Consider the following 18951-nt stretch of genomic DNA (forward strand, 5'->3'; position numbering starts at 1 on the left):
AGTCAATACTATTTGGAGTGGTGAAAGTACACCTAAGATCAGTCATACAAATACATTATCATGAATGTGAGACAAATAGAGGACGTCTCATCTCATCTACACTAAAACCAAAAAGCAGGATTATTATTTTCCTCTTGTAATACCTGCATTTGACCGCAAGGTGGAACAGTGTACACACGTTTCGTCTACGACTTGTATGAAAGTCAGACTTCGCAAATCGGTTATCATAGGTTGAAAATGTGCGAAATTATATAGTAAATTAAATAGCAACTTTTCTGTGGAGAACCTCGGAAACATTTGTTCTCCAGCTGACCCTTCATTATACATAATTTCTTATCTCATATTCAATTTTAAGCATGAGCACCTATTCGTTCAGGTGTACTGTGTTCAGGTGTTTGTCGCTCAGAAACGGCGCCTTTAAGACAGATAACGCCGCAGCTGTGGGATGACGTCCAGTCACGTGACTGGTAAACAAAGTCCGCCAGGTGTGCATGACGCGGTGAGGTGAGTTCCCCGCTCGAGAAGCGCTTTACGTTCGAACTTCTACGTCTTTCTCGTCGTGAATGCGACTTTGAGACACGTTTATTTTAGACAAACAATCTCATGACTCGGACACACTTGGCTCTAGCGCCACAGGCGAGCTTCTGGCGCCATCTTGTGGAGTCCGTCTGACAACATGGCGTCACTGGTCCACTCTCTCCGCCACCACTCGGACGAGGTGAGCTGCTGCGCCTTCTCCGCGGCGCTGCTGGCCTCCGGTTCGGGAGACAAGACCCTGCGGCTGTACGACACCTCGGACTTCTCGGAGCTGCCCTACTCTCCTCTGTCGGGTCACGGCTACGGAGTCCGCAGCTGCTGCTTCAGCGCCTGCGGCGACTTCCTGCTCAGTTGCTCCGCGGACGGCTCCACGCTGGTGTGGCGGGCGATTACGGGCGAAGTAGCCGCCGAGCTGCTGCACCCGAAGCGGAGCGCGCTCCGCGCCTGCGCGCTGGCTCCCGACTCCTCCCTGCTGCTGGCGGGGGGCAGTGATAGCTCGGTGGTGCTGTGGGACTTCCGCTCCAGAACGCTCCTCAGGTACTTCACCTTCAGAGAACGAAACATGACTTTACGGTCACACAATCACTCACATGTCCCGAACATAAAACTAGTCTATATATATATATATATATATATAGAGAGAGAGAGAGAGAGGAAAAATGCCTTCATATAACAATAGATTTTACACATAATTTTATCAATATATTCACACCTCAAAACATCTTCCATATTGAAAATAACCAACACCATTTTCTCCTTGTTTGGCAATATCTGTGATCTCGGTCTCCTCTCAGCTGCAGGACGATCAGCGAGGCCAGCGTTGTGTCCTGCTGCTTCTCTCCCTGCAGCCAAATGTTTGTGACCGGCTGCACTCAAGGAGATCTCAGACTCTGGGATGTCAACGGCGGCCTGCTTCATGCCGAGAAGGATGCGCACGACCTGGGAGTCACCTGCTGCTGCTTTGCACCTCAATACAGTGTCGGTGAGTTTGTACTTTCCACAGCAGACATGGGCAAAGGACCGGGGGCCACAGCCCAGTCCTTCTGAGGTCAGCGCGAAACTCAAAAAGAAATTGATGGATTTTGAAACGGAATCGAAAAAATACCTTATAGCAAAGTCAGTGCATGTTTTACCTATAGTTGTGTTACTAACACATTCACTGCTGAAAATGTATTCCAATACTTGCCATTTCTATTTAGAATCCTTCAAGGATATGAAATCAAAGTATCATATAATTTTTACCCATAATGATACAAAGAAGGTTTATACTATACATAAAATATAAATATATATATATAAATCATAATTATTCCGTCACATGTCTGCATGAGTTCATTTGAAGACTTTCTGTTCTTCTGTCTGTCCAGTTTTTGGCTTGAGGGCCCCTCACAGTGGTTGCAGGACATAGTGTGGCCCACCCCTGATTCATAGAGAGCTGGGTTCAAACTAGTGATGAGTAGATGAGGTTTCACGAGACAGTGCTCTGATTTTCAGAGTCCACCAGAGGGCACCATCTGTTGTAAAATGTTTGGACTTGAACAACAAATGCAATGAAACTTCACATCCTTTGTAAACCAAGTGCGCCATCTAGTGACATTAGGACACTCTTACATTGACCCTGTAAAACTGTTTCATGATACCTCATCTACCCATCACTAGCTCAAACACTGTGGATTATTCAGTCATAAGTTTGGGAGCTTGAACTGTTCCAGTGCATCATGAGACTTGGTGGCCTCCTTTTACTATATGCAAAGGAAAATGTTAACAGTCTGAAATTCATTCTTGTGAAAAAGTCTTGTGCCTGCCTGGCAGATGACGGCTGTTTGGACTTCAGAATGGCCTCCTGTGGACAAGACAGCCAGTTGAAAATTTGGATGGTCTCTCAGCGCGGCGCTGCAGGTACGGTGGACGCTCCTCGCTGCTTCCTCAACCATGAGAGCGCCTGTTCCATGGTGCATGACTGCACCAGGAGGATGGAAGAAACTCGGTGTAACCCTGAGATCTCTGCAGAATAGAGGAATTCTATTAGTGAGCGGAATAAAATCAGGTTCTGGCAGACGCATTAATTATGGATCAGAGTGAGAAACTCTGCTGAAATACAAAGGCAAAGGAGCTGAGTCGAGGTATGTGAGGAAGACATTCATGGCATGAGCGTGACTCTTTTGAATTGACACCACGAAGACTTTTAAAAGGCAGAGTGGACACCTAATCACTTGTGTTGTCTTTTTTACAAATAGGAAATTCTTAAACTCGAACTTTAAATAGAGTAGTGCGCCCACTGGTGAGGGAGCACCAAAAACCTGGTTACAAATACATGTTAAATCTCCATCTAGACTAGTGTCAGCAAAGAGTCCTTTTTTGTTTGCTGACTCATGCCCTGCTGTACTTCTTTTCACGTCTTCAGTTAACCTCCGCTTTGTTTCCATCCATTTATCGGTCATAATATTTCAGCTCCTCACAAGCTTGTTCCGCACCAACTGCTGACTGTGCACACGAACAGCAGGAAGGTCTGCAGTTTGAAAGCTAATGCAAACAAATAGTCATAAGTGTCATTGTTTGGCGTATTTAGCACTTCCTCCTGCCTCGGGCCAAGAAAAGCTTTGCTTTGCTGGAAGATGCAGTTTTCATTCAAACGGTTTTGTGAGGGTGTTCTGTTGGAACAATGTCTACATCGGATCCTTATCTAAGTTCGTGCCTGGCGTCAATTTGACGACAAATATGTTCATTGTATGATCATATATTCTTGCATGGAGCAATCTTTGACAAGACATTTTGGCCGGTGCACATGAAAATGTCAAAATAACTGGGTCAGTACGATTGGGTTTCAGAGTTTGTTTCTGAGTCCTGTATAAGGTGAGCCATGCGTTCTCTCCTCACGAAGATAGAGGAGATACCAACATGTGTGTGTGTGTGTTCCCTCCCTCAGAATGTGCCATGAAGCTACTTCACACTCTCACCAGCCAGTCTGCTCCGGTACTGTCGTGCGCCTTCTCCTATGATGGTGAAGTAGTCGTGTCAGGGTAAGCACCCCGACACAGCCCTAACATTATGACCACCTGACTTACGTCGTACAGCGAAACATTCACGTGATTCGTTCAACGGACATTTTCCACACATGGACTCGGTGGGTTGTGATCGATCTGTTGGATCAAGAACAGACATGATGCTCCTGTCACCAGGTCTATCTTCCCTGGGATAGTTTGAATGTGCATTTCAGAGCTTGTCTGTCACCAATTCATTGACAAAAACAGAATATACTTTTGGATTTGAGGTGAAAAATGTTGATGTAAGTTCACGATCTTCCATGATGTTTCCAAAGTTTATTTCTAAAATATAGTAAAACACGGTTGAATCATTTCTTAAGGACCCACCGGGATCAGTAACCAGATTGTTATTGTGTGAAATACAGCAGCCAGTCACTCTTGATGTGACTGAAGACATCATTTTTGGGGGGAGATTTACCAGTGCGCTTACCGCTTTAAGACAATCACGTGGTTCTTTGTGAACGTCTTTGTGGATCTAGGTGGCAGCTCCAGGGGAAACGCAAGCTTCCTGCCATGTGGGACCATTTTGATCTCCTGTCGGAGAATAATGTATTTATTTCAGTCTGTACCCAGTTTGTCTCAGATTTTCGACTTTTCTTGTTCCATTCTAATGCAAATTAATTTCAAGGTATACTTTAATTTGAAAACATTTTTTTAATAAAAAAAAAACGATTTTCACATTATGATACATTTTTACATTATTTAAAGCTGTGGAATAATCATGAATGCAAAGACTTATTTGATATTATTATATACAGTAGGCCATCAAATCAGTGTCAGTTCAGTCTGTCAAGTCGTTTGCCTGCAGGGATTTTTAACGTCCAGCAGGTGTCAGTATTCAGTGACGTAGTATCAACACAGTGTGGAAACGCTTTATGATGCGTCATTTACCCATCACTAGATTTTCTACCCTCTAGTCTCACCTGCACATTCACGAACCCATTTCTCTGATCGCTCCGCAGCTCAGTGGATAAGACCGTGGCAGTGTACGACGCGGTGAGTAAAGCTGTGTGTTTCAGCGGTGAGTTCGACTGACTGAAGAGCCGTCTGCCCCCTGCAGGCCCGGGGAACCCTGCTCCACACGCTCAGGCAACACGACAGGTGCACGTCTCCGCCCCCTGCTGGGATGAAATGTCTGCAGCCGTCATGAGAGAAAAAAAAAAATCAATCATTTTAGATCAAAAACTGATGTCTGCTTGATTCACTCTGAATCCGCCGGAGTTGTGATGCAACACAGTTTTTTTTTCTCTGACTGACACTGCAGGAGGAGAAAGCACACCATGCCTTTGATGTTCTTGAAATGATGAGAGATGCGGTCAGATCTCTTCCTGTGCTGGTGTGGCGCCCCCTCACGCCTCTCCCTCCCCCCACAGGTACGTGACTGCCGTTGCCATGTCTCCCACCATGCCTTGGATTGCGACCGGTTCCATGGACCGGACGGTGAATGTGTGGAGAATTGGCGAAGCCCAGAGACCTGGTAAGAAGAGTGTGGACCAACAGCCATTTCACCTTCAAAGTCTTTCAAAAGAGTGTTTTTGGATTCATCTGGAAGAGTGTGTGTCTGGCCGCCGGCACAACAGGAGGATGTGTAACTGATGTTCATCATCGCCTCATTCTTCTGAAATGACTGGAAAGTTATTGTTCCCAGGCATCTCCAGGCCTTGAAGCTCCGTCCGCCTGGATCCTCCCGACTTATTCCGCTTGATGCTGACAGAGAAACCACCGCTTAATTCCCAATCCCACGGACTGGTTTCTCCCTGCTCACAGTTGCATGATTCTCTTTCATATCTCTTTGCAGAGGCCGAATCAAAGGCGACAGTGGATGAAGGTAAATGCTCTCTTTACTCTGATGTTCCTGGCACTTCAGTACCTCGTTCCCACTTCTGGCTTGAGGGGTATTTTTTTGACCCCCTGCTGTGTTTGTTCATCATGGAAATGATAATAACGTCCTGTCTTTGAGTGAAGCAGCTCAGTGTAGCGCGTCACACGGTGACAGCCATCTTTGTTTCTGCAAGAGCTACTGCTTTCAAATCTCTGGCAGAATATAGGACTGATATCTGTGTGTGTGTATGGGTGTGGGGCTGTGTTAACCTGTGTGTTGTTTGCTGTGTGCATTCAGAGTGGTAGCAATTTTGTTTGGTTGCGTATTAGCATTGAGTTGTGAACGTTCAGTTTCATGTTGATGTGTGTGTTGTATGTCTCCGTTCTTGACATGGTGCATGTTTGTGTGAGTTTGTGTTTAGTTTTCTGATTTAAACGCACATATAAATGCGTTTATTTGTGTGTCCTTGCAGTGCCACAGGCAAGTGGTGCTACCAGTAATGGCAATGTACAGACTCATTTAAAAATCTATGGCTCTTGGCTCCATCTACATCAACGTGAATGTGAATGTCTTTAGCAGCAAATGTCTCTAGTGTGGTCAGAAGCAGTGAACTGAACTTGGTGTTGTACTGAAGTCTTCTCCTCATGTTGCTTGATGAACAACATACTTCCTATGCAACCTTTCATACATCGCCTCTGTTTAGGAACTCTGAGGAGGTGTGTATACACAGAAGCAGCCAGGGTGGAGGTGGGTTGTGATTTACTAGATAAGTGAAAGTGGTGAGGCAGCTGCGTAAGTAAGTCACGGCAAATGGACCACGAGCCCCAGTCAAAACCCAGCACTACAGTTATGCTATGATCCTTCAGCTGGTTTCACTTATTAAAATTAGTGGTGGGACTTTAATGAGTTAATGAATTACAACATTATTACGATTAATTAATTCCAACAAAAATAATTTAATTTAACAGTTTGCTCTCCAGACAACAGGGAACTTTTGTCAGTGCAGGAGTTCCTGCTCCACTGATCACACTGATGCACAAGACACGTGGCAGCTAGGATGAGAACAACAACAACAACAAACATGGAGGAATCCCTCTGTTAGGAAGCTAGGATGTTTTTCACTACACAATGGCCAGGGTTTCCACTACTCTTTGAAATTCTTATAAAATTGAAATTCTTATAAAATTGAAATTCTTATACAAATATTTTCAATACATTAAAAGAGCTTTAGTTTAAATAAGGTGATATAAAAACTTGAATATAGCCACCATCGTGATTTATTGTGCTATTGTCAAACTGATGCAAAATAAACAATATTTTGTTGTTTAAATGTATGTATGGGTCCATCATTTGATTCAGTAATATACCACATTCATTCAAATTGAATAATGTGGCTTCTTGTGGCAAATATTCGTGCACCATTAAACTGCGATTAATTGAGATTAATTCATCACAAATTCTCTAGTTAACTAAATTATTTTTTTTAATCGACTCCCACCCCTAAATGAAATACATATTTTTGTTCCCACACTGAGAAGAAGAGCAACTCACGTCTGTTCCTGTTCAACATCTGAGTCGCCGTCCCTCACCTGGTTAATGATGAGAATGAAGATGTTGCCGTTGATGTTGGTCGACCACAGGCTGCTTCATCTTCATCTTTGTGATAAATGACGGCTGCAGAGTCATTTAATGTCACACTTCATTCTCATGAAAGACAGCAGCCAGTCAGTCAACGCCACTGTTGCCAAGTTATACGTTTGTTTAGCACCAGCATCCAGGGAACCGATCATCTTGTAGCAGCTTGGATTACTAATCCGTGTTTTATGTCAGCGATGGAAGGGTCAACGTCTCAAGTGCGTGCAAAGCAGGAGGTTAGAATAGACCACAAGTCTGCAGTCGTGGTGGAAAAATGTAAACGCCCCTGTCACTCAAGAGGCTTGATCAACGACCTGGATATCTCCAGTGCTCTTTACTCATTTGTGTGGAACTGAGTGTGTTGTCACACGCGGATGTTGTAAACTTTGATTAGCTGCCTGTGTTCTGTCGAGTGGTTATTTCACTGCTTAGACTTTATTTGTTAGAATTTGTTGTTGTTGGGTTTATGTGCGCATTGCCGCAGGTGTTTTTCATATTTGTTGTGATGAGCAGGGGATACTTGTGTGTATTTCTGCGTTCCAGCTACCTCGGAAGTTGGAAGTGCGTCTTGATCAATATGCTTCCCATTTAGTTAAGAGAACCCGCAGGATTGAGAGAAAATACAAATTGGAGGACTGTGTTTGTTTCCTTTGGCGTCCTGTTTACATTTGGGGAAGCCATCTTGAATTACGAACCCAGGGTGGTGAGAATTCTCCCACCTTCCACCTGGGAAATCCAACTGTGGGCGAGATTATTCGGGGGTGAAGCAGGGAATTAAGAAAATATCGATACACTAAGATACCGATATTGTATCGATATTTTTACAATACTATATTTTTACAATACTTGATTGTGTGATATTGTCTTGTCTATATAAATATTTAACACATTTAAATTTAGATATGCTGCTGCATCTGTGACGTGTTTCATTCTAACGTTTTCCTTTTGTGCACTGGAGTTATTTTGATGATGAAGGGAGCGATTCATTCCTCTGGACTGCAAAGCCTCCCTATATAACAAACTTATTGTCATGCACATTATCGGATTTACCCCCTTAAAATGATGGTTCTAATTACAATATATTGTTGAAATTCACAATGTATTGTGTCACCACACCTGCTTCTGGCCATCCAGAAGCAGGTGTGGTGACACAATACATTGTAGTATGTGTGTTTTTATGTCTGTCTTCTGGTCATGTTTTTGGGTGGAGGTGTAGGTGTGTGCGAGCTCCTGTTTCCCTCTGACATGTTGCTGTTCTAGTGGAAAGTATTCCCCCGGCTGCTGTTGCGTGTCCTTCAGGACGGCGACTGCAGGACCGCAGGCGGCTGCAGCTCCACGACTGGTCGGAGGAAGACGTGCAGGCTTGGATGTGTGAAGAAGGGCTGGAGGAGCTGGTGGGCATCTTCAAAGCCAACAACATGGACGGAGCAGAACTCAGCGAGCTGACCAAGGAGAGCGTGGCCGAGCTGGGAGTAGGTGAGAACCAAACTTCATGGTTGATCCCGCAGGAGAGCAGCCCAGGCTGGGCCGCTAAAGCTGCTTTTATCAAGAGGACTAATCTTCCCTAATATGTGAGGCTGCAGAGTTTTTGCTCTTATGAAGCCAAAACATACGTTAGGAGGACAGCTGCGTTACAAACAACGATAATCCCTCTGGAAATATGATTGACGGTTATGGTCGTGGTGCACATGAGGTCAGGACAGGGGTCAAGTCCATTTAGAAAAGTGGTGTCTAACAAGTGAGGGAACTCCAAAAATGATACTCCATGATGCTACTATGTTTATATAACTGAGTTTCAGTGTGACTTTCGGGCACCTCTTGTTATTCAGCTATGAGGTGGCAGGTCGAGGTGGACTGCATGTGGGTGACCATGGACTTGAAACAAACGGCGTCTCCTCACGATGTCATTATCTGTGTTGCCGTGGCGACACCTTGTTGGCCGTCTAATTCCACAGCGCAGCGGAATATTCCATCTCGCAGCGTAACAAGCATTAACATCCACAAACACTGTTGTGAGCGCAGAGACTTGTGTGTGGCGAGGCGACGCTACGCTGCTGCTGCTGCTGTCAGAGTCGATTTATTATTGATAATCAGTCCACACCGCTATTGAGAATTCATCCAGTGTTGATCCCAGTGGCACCTGGATGTTCTTTTCTGTGTACAATTATTTCACCGCCTCTAGCCTCCACATCATGCAAAACCAGCAGCAGCAACTTTCTCGTCAGTCAAACAGCTAAAAAATATTGTACATACACTGGTAAAATTGCAAGAATAAAAATAGTTTGAATAATTAAAAAATACATACATACATTTACTGTCACACAAATGTGCGTAGAAAATGTTTTAAAAAAGGATTTGTAGCGACAAGTGATTAAAAACATTGTACGATGCAGGAAAAAGGAAAATTATTTTATTAAAAAAACATTTTTGAGGATAATGTAATGACTAAAAGACAAAAAGATTGAACAAAATTAGTAAAAAAAAAAATCAGGATCAGATCAATATTATCCTAAAGAATAAAAGGTGTGCGACGGAAAAGGCAGAACATCACGAGAAATTAAGCTAAGATGTCAATAACTGTGAATTATTTTCCAACCAACCTTTGCTCCAGTGTTGACAGACAAGTAGTGGGGCTCTGTTGACTCAGTGAAGGAAGGTTCATATGAATAAGTAATGCTGATGTCGCCGACGGGGCCCGAGTGTAAACACTGGGCGGAGACATCAACGTCACGAAGACAGATGCTGGTTTTGATAAAGTGCTGAGGCTCAGCAATACTGAAAGGTCACAGCTCCAGGTGTCACTCGTGAAGAGCCCAACTGCTGCTGAGCTTCACTTACACACTGACACCAGCGTCTTCCTCCCACTCTGATGTCAGTTCACCGAGGTTCCACAGATTTTTCTGTGGAAGCCAAGTAAAACAGAAATGAAGAATAAAGAGAAAACACAAAGAAAAGAAAAGAAAACCTTTAGGAATATAAACATACTAGTATAGTAAGTATAGTGTGTGTTCTGACAAGAATAAAATAGTAATGGAATAAAAAATTAATCCGGTCAAAATCCTTGAGTAAGAAAAACAAGTTTTTACTTGACTACCATATTTACTCAACTACTTTTTTATGTAGTTGAGTAAATATGGTAGTCTATTTTTTAAACAGTTTTTTTAAGAAATTGAAATGAATAGTACTTGGTAATAAAGTAGTACCAGAGTAAAACAATACTCGAGTAAAAATAAGTAAGAAAAACAAATTAAAATGCAATCAAGTAAGAATATATATTTTTTCAAATTAAAAAAAATATAATAAAATATCTGTGTAAAATGGTAGAGTTTAAAAAATGAGTACAAATTTAAGTGAGGATTTGTTTATAAAATGTTAATTTGAAAAACTCAAAGCTCAGTCTGTTCCAGCACATGAAGTTGTTTTTTTATTCAGTGGGCTCAGCTCACATTTTTCCAGAAGGCTTCTGTATAGAACCACCTGTAATGCCAGGAGCAGCAGCATGAGGAGCCGTGGTTGTGCACAGAACACTGACCCATGTTGCTCCCTCAGAGTCGCTGGGGCTGCGCGGTCGACTGCTGAGGAAAGTCCAAGCCCTGAAGGCGGAGCACAGCAACTCCGACTTCCCAGACGAGTTCCTGTGTCCGATCAGCAGAGAGCTGATGAAGGATCCGGTCATCGCAGAAGGTCATTTGCTCACGGACCACACCCCTGCTCAGCTTCAGGCTCCACACCATCGTTGTCCGTTTATAACACAGATCACTTGCAAGTTTCCATCATGACGCCTCAGATTATTTAGTGTTAAGTGCGTTATGTCGGAGAAAAAGGAACCTGTAGATTTGAACTTTTACCAGTCTCTGAGTCAGGAGCTCCTCCATTTCGTTTACAAATCCCACCACGTTTTTTCCCCTCTGGGTTTCTATTCACTTTCTCATTTCTTTCCCCTGTTTTGTGTGTGTGTATGTTGTTGTTTTTTTCTTATCTTTGCATTTTTTTTCTCGATTTTTTTTTTTTTTTTTTCTTTTCTGGATTTTTTTTAATCCTACAGGACTTTTTTTTTCAACAAGCTCCCTCTTATTTTCTTACCTCACATTTTATTCATAAATCTCCCATTTCCATCTTTATTTTTATTATTATTATTAATAACTTGTTGAATTGCTTTTAACAGGGGCAGGGGTTATTTTATTGCCATAACAATCCAAAAGATTCAGCTTCCTTCGTCTTTCTATTTTCTTTTTTTTTTTTGCGAATTTTTGTGCTGTGTTCTTCTGTCAGAATTTTGAAGGCTGTTTTTTAGTATTTTTCATCCTGTAGATATATATGTTTTTTGGTCTTTTAACCAGAGACTACTGTTTACATTGTAGTCATTTTTTGTTTCACCCATACACACCATGTTTATTTTACCATAGGTATGTTTTTGTATCTATTTATTTATTGCCATTTTTAAACAGATTTTTGTGTTTTTTTGGACAGTTTTTGTTCCAAATTCCTCCCTCAGCCAGCAGTGTTCCGACTGCTCCTGACTCTGCTCCGTCTCCACAGATGGATATTCGTACGAACGGGAATCCATCGAGAGCTGGATCAAAGGACAGAACAAGAGAAGTCCGATGACCAACCTGCCTCTCAAAACCACCCTGCTGACGCCCAACAGGTCCCTGAAGACAGCCATCCAGAGGTGGAGGGCCACTCAGTGACGAGGATGAGTACAGGAAGTTGTATTGTAAATAATGGCTGTAATACAAACCATTTCCTGAATCATGGCGGCGCATCCAAGGACTCATGACACGAGGTGGATTTCTCCTCTCGGGGAGGGTTTATTTCTCTCCCACGGCGGCGATGCCGGACAACAGTATATGATCACAGCTGATGAAGCTCACAATGCTGACCACAGGGCAACGATTGCGTCACACGAACATGATCCAGTCGCAGCTCTTCTACGTAACTGCCGCATGCGCTTACACACCCAGAACTGAGGATCATAAAATGTCTTAGTAGCTGTGCAAAAATAACTATAGAAAATATATTGCTCTTACAATTAAGCCATTAAATAAATTAAACTAGGTGGTGACACAAGCCGATACAGGACGACTCCTTTGTTAATGTCGATTTGTCGAATAATGTACAAAGATATTGAACAAATGAAGAACATTGAACACCACGTTGTGCAGAAAACCGAAAATACAGAACTCGTGAAAAACACTTCAATAGAGGGAAACATACATTTGTGTATCAACATTCTTAACTTCCTTCTGCAAACACAGGAATGCTCGTCCTCGCCGCCCGCACGCTGATGTGTGTCGGGTGTCTCGCCAGCTTTTTGGTGTCGAGGTCTTTGTGCGTGTTTTTCCCAGTCGGATCAGGGTTCTGGACTGCCTGGTGGGTGGCGTCAGAAGTGGGATGGTACCAGAACACGGACCGCTCACTTTCAAGGCTTGACAATCGTTGAAGTCGCAACGGAAGGACGATGTACATTTTTTTTGAGGGTTCAAAATAGCTTTGTTTGTTGGACCCCCGGATCTCCATTGGGCATGACACACCCCTGTGTTGATAAAGTGCCGTCCATCTCTGTTCACCTCGGCGTCCGTCGTCTTGTAACAAAAGCCGAGCGGAACACCGAAGGCCTCAACCTCTTAAACGTTTGACTCTATAAAGGATCGCTTTGGCTTCATCGATGCTAGGTGAATGGCAGGGTTCTCCCGGACGTGGCCCGGTGGCTTCTTACTGTCCATGAACGAGTGCTGCACGGTCAGCACCGGCTTAGACTCGCTGTAACAGCTGGCTGCTGGGCAGAACTTGTCAGTGTAATCCTTGACATGCGCGCCGTTTTGTAAGCTGGTGGACAGTGGCGCCGGGGGTTTGTGCTGCTCGTGCTCGTGGTAAGTGCTGGCTGTTTTCGTGAAGTGTGGCTCCAGGTTGCCAGGCTGGTGACTCAAGGTCGACGCGTGACCCACCGGAGCGTCGGTGGAGGCCCAGCTGCGTCCGGCCGACTGCAGACTCTGGGTGGTGTGCTGCTGCTGCTGCTGGAAGCGCGCCGTCTTGTCAGTGACGCCCATAAAAGGCCTGGGTTTGTACTCCTGCTGGCTGTGCTTGGTCTTGTCCGAGACCTTGGCGCGGACGTCAGGGCCCAGCTTGCCACTGTCGGACTGACTGCTGCTGGACGCAAGGCTGCTGGTGGAGCTGGACACGTGCATGCCGCTGCTGCCGGCATGCGGACCGGCCGCCTCCTTAGCCAACTCGCCGTTGTTCCGCGGCGGACCTGAGCCAGAGCAGGACAGCCCGTCGAGCGAAGAGGCGGACTGAGCAGAGAGTCGGTCGTGGCCCGCGGCTTTGGAGAACGAAGCCTCGTCGCAGCTGCGACCCAACAACAGGCGGTTCCCATAAAGAGGCTCTTCTGGTGCCACTGGTAAAGGACTGATGTCGATGCCAGGGCCAGGCTTCAGCATGTGTCGGACTGGTAGAGGACTAGACGGGCCGTACTGAGATTTCCCTCCCAATGAGCGGACCCCCACAGCGCCACCTGCTGCCTGCATGGAGCTAAGATGTTGATTGGTTTTGACGATCTGGGCTTGCTTCGTGGACTGCAGGACCAGTCCCTGCTGGGTCACGGCTTCGCGGTGTTCTCGCGGATACCGCTGCAGAGGAAGCCTGCCGGGGTTCTGATGACCTAAAGGTTCTGAGGGTCCAGCCTGGTTGAAAGAGTAAGAGTTCCGACAGGCTTCCGCCGCTCTCGCCTGCTCCTCCTCGTCTTCCTCCTCCTCCTCTTCCTCGAGAATATCTCTCTGACCGTCCATGCACCGCGCCAGACTGTATTCTGATGCAGCCTCCTGTCCTTCATCCTGATCCGATTCGTGACCTCCCGACGCCTGGCAGCCTGCTGCTGCAGCGCCCTCTAGCGCTCCTTTCAACTGCGTTCGCTGCATCTGTTTGCACTCCTCCTCCACTCGAGCCAGCAGGCGACGGATCTCGCGGTTGTTTGGGCACAGCTTGGCCGCCTCGTGGAGGTCCGCCAGCGCTGCCGCGAACTGCCTACAGAGGAAGAGGTGGAGTCAGAACCCAGATGTAGCGTTGAGCTGAGCCAGAGGACGACCCTCTCCCAGATGTGGCCAGTTAGGGCTCTTACCTGCTGCTGCGTTTAGCCCTGGCACGAGCGTAATACGCCTCGTAAGATTTGGGTTTGAGCTCCAGCGCCTTCGTTGCAAACTCCTCCGCCATTCCGAAGTCCTGCAAGAAAGGGCGGAGTCAATGTGTAGCAGCTCGCTGAGAGACTCCTTTCACTCCCTGGAGCTCTGAGATCAGATGGACAAAACTCTCACGTTCAGTTTCCTCCGGCAGCGCGACAGGTTGAGGTACAGGGACACTCGCAGGTCTTTAAAGGCCTTCAGGTCGTCACCGAATCCTTCCCGGGGAAACTTCCTCAGGGCGTACTGGTACCTCTGAGCCGCCTCCTTCATCTTGCCTTTCTGGAGGACACACACGGAGGTCAAACATGCAGTGAGAGAGGGGATGGACACGGAGGGAGGGCGGCCATCTTGGGCCCATCACTTAACAGAAGTTTAGCACAAGGTTTTGGTTTTTAAAAAATATTAGCTGAAGTGCTTCTTTTATTTGAAGAAAACGACCAAAATGATGAAATAAATACAATAAAAATAAATAAATTGTTAAAATGAAATAACATTAAATATAAAAAATAACCTTGAAAAAGCCACACTTCTTTATATTTTAATTTATTTTATTTTATTCATGACAGCACTTTATTCCAAAGCACTTCCCCAGTTGGTGGGATCCCCACTGACCATAAGAATAAAGTTGATTCTGAAAAAATCAAATTCAATATATGTCGTGTGAATAATGAAACAATATGATCAGAGTACAATAACAAAATAAAAGTCATTTCTAGATGTTTGAGTCCAAATACAAAGCAAAAATACAAGGTAAAATAAATATAATGTTTTAATTCTAAATGAGTTTGGGATCTGGTCCTGGTCACATGACACCGGCTGAGCGGCACTGACCTTGTACAGCAGGTTCCCCTCCTCCATCAGCTTCTGCAGGAGGATGATGAGGATGTCAGGCTTGGACGTGGCCATGGCCCAGGCCGCGTTCCCTGCAGAGACCAGAGCAGTCGTGAGACCCGTGCCTCGCCGCGGCGCAGCCGTCACATGCTCTCGGAATGGTCTTTGATAACGGGTACGAGGCAAAGTTACCTAAAGATTGTACCTGATCGATCATAGGGCGACGTTCTGTACCCTTGGTTTACCGAGAGCAGTTGGGGAGAGACAGAGAGTGGAGAGAAAGCAGCAGACGTTTGAGTCCAGAAGTGAGACACCGGCAGACTGTCAAGCGCTGGAGACGCTTTCAAGCTTCTGCTCATTACTGTTTTATTTGGGCGAGACCGGCGATAAGCCATGCGGCCCCTCCGCGAGTGAATGTCGTTTAGGCGATAAGTCACTGGAGCGGAACGTGACGAGGAAGCAGACGGATGGAAATGACTCTGTCTCAAAGCTAAATCACGCTCAAGATGGGAAGTCATGGGATGCAAAGCGACTGGCGGGTGGGAGAGAATGAAGAGATGGACGCGTACACCAGGACTCCGCGCATGAAAACACGTCATGACTAACTCAAACTGACTCAAACCTTGCTCACCAAGCTTGGCTCCTTTCTTCAGCAGCGTCACCACCACTGAGGTGTTGCGGCAGCCGATGGCCCGGTCCAGTGGCCTCATCCCGCTGTAGTCCACGTGCTCGATCACAGCTCCTCTCTCCACCAAATACTGGACCTGCCACACACAAACACCTCAGTCACTCCAGTCTGTTCAAGTGCTTCCTAAGTGTGGGAGCTTTAGTCTCGACTCTAAAAGTGTTGGTCATGTTTCAGTACTGGACCTCGGTGAAACACTGAACTTTGATGCCATGTTGGGGCAGGTCGTGAGCCCTGTTTCCAATGTATGTTGTGTGAATAATGAAACAATATAATCAGAATACTATAACAAAAGAAAAATCATTTCTAGATGTTTCAGTCCAAATACAAAGCAAAAATATGCGGTAAAATAAGTAGAATGTTTTCATTCTAAATGAGATAAGGGTCAGTCAGAGGCCACAAACACCTCTTTATCACTCTGATCTGCTTCTTCATTTTAGCACCAGTCTGGGTCAGAAAAGGCCATTTCATTCAGTGTGAGAGTAGTTGCCACATACGATCTCTGCGTCCCCATAGAAGGCAGCGAGGTCCAGCGGGGTTCGTCCGTTCTTGTCCGTGTGGTCAATGACGGCACCTCTCTCCACCAAAAACTGTACTACGTTCTTATGTCCCTTTAAACAGGCCCAACTGAGCGGCATCAGTCCCTCTTTGTCCATCGAAGTCAGCGAAGCACCTGTCAGCCAAAAATTCAGGGATTAGAAACGCTCAGTGACAAACAGGAACCGCTCCGCCTGATCTCACCTTTGGAGAGCAGGAACTCCACCGTGGTCAGGTGACCCTCACACGCCGCCACCATCAGCAAAGTCCGACCTTGTTTGTCGCTGATGTTGATGTCGGCGCCGCGTTGCAGCAGCTGCTCCGCGATCTGACGGCAGGCATTTTGGATTATAATCCGTTTCATCTCAATATGTTGGGACGGGACGAGCCAGCCTCACCTGCCAGTGTCCCTGTCTGACGGCGCAGTAGAGCGGAGAGACCCCCCGCCGGTTCACCTGTTGCACCACGGCGCCCTGCTCCAACAGGAAGCTGCACACTTCAATCTTCCCTCGACCAGCTGACGCCGTCAACGCTGCGTGATGACACATGTGCAAACCTTACACTCAGTTTTATACGGTCGAAATGAATTCCATTCAAATCTAAACAGGACTATCACCATAAGAATTCAGATTCCCTGGATCACGTGCCAAGAGTCGAAGCCCGAGCCACTGAACGCTGTGTGTTAGTGCTCTCGTAAGAGTCGCACAAATGTCTCAGATGAGACACATCTGCCGGTGTTTGTCTTGAACAAACCTGCTGCACATTGTTCTCTTCTGGATCCTCGCGAGTGAATCACGTCTCCCTGCATATCAGCACAGTGTTTTGCATCCTAAACGGGGACTTTGAAAGACGGCGGCGCCACAGATGTGCAATTCAATCTGCATCTATTCAAACACGGGAGACTGCCGGGGCCATTTGCATAAAGACGTAATGTTCCGTTTAATTTTAAATACGCCACACGTTTCCTCACAGCGGCGGCGGTCGCACTCTCGCTGAGGAGGAAGCGCCGCGATTTCTCTTGTGTGTGTTTAGATTCTGTCCGCGGCAGTTCCTCCTGACTCAGAGGGCGGTGAGGGAGGTCACCCATCACTGACGGGGGTCTCCGTATTTAAACTGTCCGACACCAGGAGCAGCCGCAAGCGAGTCGGATCAAATCAAGTTTGAGGTCAAACGCAACATGAAACAGTTGTTTAATGGCGGTTTGGATGAGTCATTAGCTTTAGCCGCGTGAGAGACTCCAAGGTCACACACAGTCTGATGGTTGTGTTTAGGTTCAGCAGAACATCACAGAGACGCTGGCCAAAGAAATGATTATTACTTTCACCTGCAGCTCCACACACGGTCAAAAGAAACACTTCCTCAACCTCCTCAGAACAGAGGCGGAGTCAGGATCCAGCCAGAGAGTCACGTGATGTGTTCCCGTCACAAGACTGCGAGGGCACTGTGCCCCTCAGGGAGCAGATCCTAAGGTGCTTATTGGACAAAGCTCTGGTGTTATGTGACCATTGGCTGAGCTGCAGCACAAGCAGTTTTATAGTGATGAGTAGTTGTTTCATGAAACAGTGTCTTGACTTTCAGAGGCCACCAGAGGGCACTGTCTGCTGCAAAATGCTTGGACTTCAACAACTAAGTCAATGAAACCTCACATCATTTTGAAACCAAGAGTGCTATCAAGAGGCCTCTGAAAATCAGAACACTGTTCCATCGAGCCTGCAATGGTGTTTCATGACACCTCATCTGCCATTCACTTGATTCTCAGAGGCCACTAGAGGGCACTGTCCACTGTAAAACGTTTGGAATTAAAAAACAAAGTCAACCAAACCTAACTTCTTCACTTTCTCAACCAAGAGCTCCATCTAGTGGCCTCTGAAAATCAGGACTCAGGACAATACTGTTTCACAACACCTCATCTACCCATCACTAACACGGGGTACGGTCACCTCTCGAGGTGGAATAGTTTCTAAACTGTATTAGATTTGCTTGAAAGGCAATGAAAACACTTGAGGATATGAAAGCAAAAACACTCTAAATAATTGCATCACCTCAACAACAACAGGGTAAAAAGGCTTTCAAAAAAAAAAGTTCCAGCGAATGATGACAGAAGAAAGCAATGGTGGACTGATCTCTTGGAGATTGACAGTCAGAGTACAAGATCAAAAGAACCTGCAACACTTGAGCATGATGAGACTCTGCAAGACGCAATGAAACTGTGGACAAAATAATGGTAAGTACATGCAGACCACATGAGTCATAACACGGTGGAACCACATGTCAACAAAACAAGGAGGACCAGTTCAACAGCAACAGAGTTGGGTGCAAGAGTCATCTACTTCTGCATGCTACCTAAAGGAGCAGAGGACAGACCCTTGTGGTGCACCAGCTGAACAGTCTGCTGACAAGTCCAACTGCAGTCAAACAAACCAACAACAAAATAGTCTTGAATTACATTTTTAAACTATATGTGAATGCTGAGTTTTTTGATGCCAACTGTAGCGGGTTTTGCACTGGTTCTGATCCAGCCTCACTAACCTCATGAGTACAAATAGGTTCATTCTCACGGCAGAGACATAGGAGGCGCTAAATGAGGGGAATGAATTTCTCCTCACTCCATCAGAAATCACAAGTTCTCAGAAGCACTGTGAAACGTGGTGGACTGAGAGCCAGCGCTGGAGGTAAGCCGCA

At 45.8% G+C, this 18951-nt stretch overlaps 2 protein-coding genes across 4 annotated transcripts in view; one reads left to right on the top strand and one right to left on the bottom strand.

Annotated features, from left to right (window-relative positions):
• Positions 1-457: 457 nt before the first annotated feature.
• LOC128765508 (WD repeat, SAM and U-box domain-containing protein 1-like) lies at positions 458-12115 on the top strand. 2 transcript variants are annotated; one of them, XM_053876174.1, is made up of 12 exons: positions 458-504; positions 629-1074; positions 1332-1519; positions 2350-2436; positions 3464-3557; positions 4544-4577; positions 4642-4682; positions 4955-5058; positions 5380-5409; positions 8338-8514; positions 10588-10722; positions 11578-12115. In XM_053876174.1, the coding sequence occupies exons 2-12, from the start codon at positions 677-679 to the stop codon at positions 11727-11729; spliced, it is 1440 nt and encodes a 479-aa protein (XP_053732149.1). In that variant the 5' UTR covers positions 458-504; positions 629-676; the 3' UTR covers positions 11730-12115. The 2 variants fall into 2 exon arrangements, with proteins under 2 accessions (XP_053732149.1, XP_053732150.1); XM_053876175.1 differs by lacking the exons at positions 4544-4577; positions 4642-4682.
• tanc1b (tetratricopeptide repeat, ankyrin repeat and coiled-coil containing 1b) overlaps positions 10568-18951 on the bottom strand; it is an 85941-nt gene continuing 77557 nt past the window's right edge. The window contains exons 19-27 of one of the 2 annotated variants that reach the window (XM_053876172.1): positions 16668-16801; positions 16474-16597; positions 16230-16405; positions 15679-15811; positions 15253-15282; positions 15048-15139; positions 14349-14495; positions 14156-14256; positions 10568-14061 (exon numbers count right to left, since the gene is read on the bottom strand). In XM_053876172.1, the coding sequence (XP_053732147.1) occupies positions 12666-14061; positions 14156-14256; positions 14349-14495; positions 15048-15139; positions 15253-15282; positions 15679-15811; positions 16230-16405; positions 16474-16597; positions 16668-16801 (2333 nt within the window). In that variant the 3' untranslated portion in view covers positions 10568-12665. The remainder of the gene's footprint in view (positions 14062-14155; positions 14257-14348; positions 14496-15047; positions 15140-15252; positions 15283-15678; positions 15812-16229; positions 16406-16473; positions 16598-16667; positions 16802-18951) is intronic. The other variant, XM_053876173.1, reaches the window with a different exon arrangement.

This window comes from Synchiropus splendidus, chromosome 10 (genome assembly GCF_027744825.2).
Source record: "Synchiropus splendidus isolate RoL2022-P1 chromosome 10, RoL_Sspl_1.0, whole genome shotgun sequence".
In the NCBI taxonomy this organism is placed as follows: domain Eukaryota; kingdom Metazoa; phylum Chordata; class Actinopteri; order Syngnathiformes; family Callionymidae; genus Synchiropus; species Synchiropus splendidus.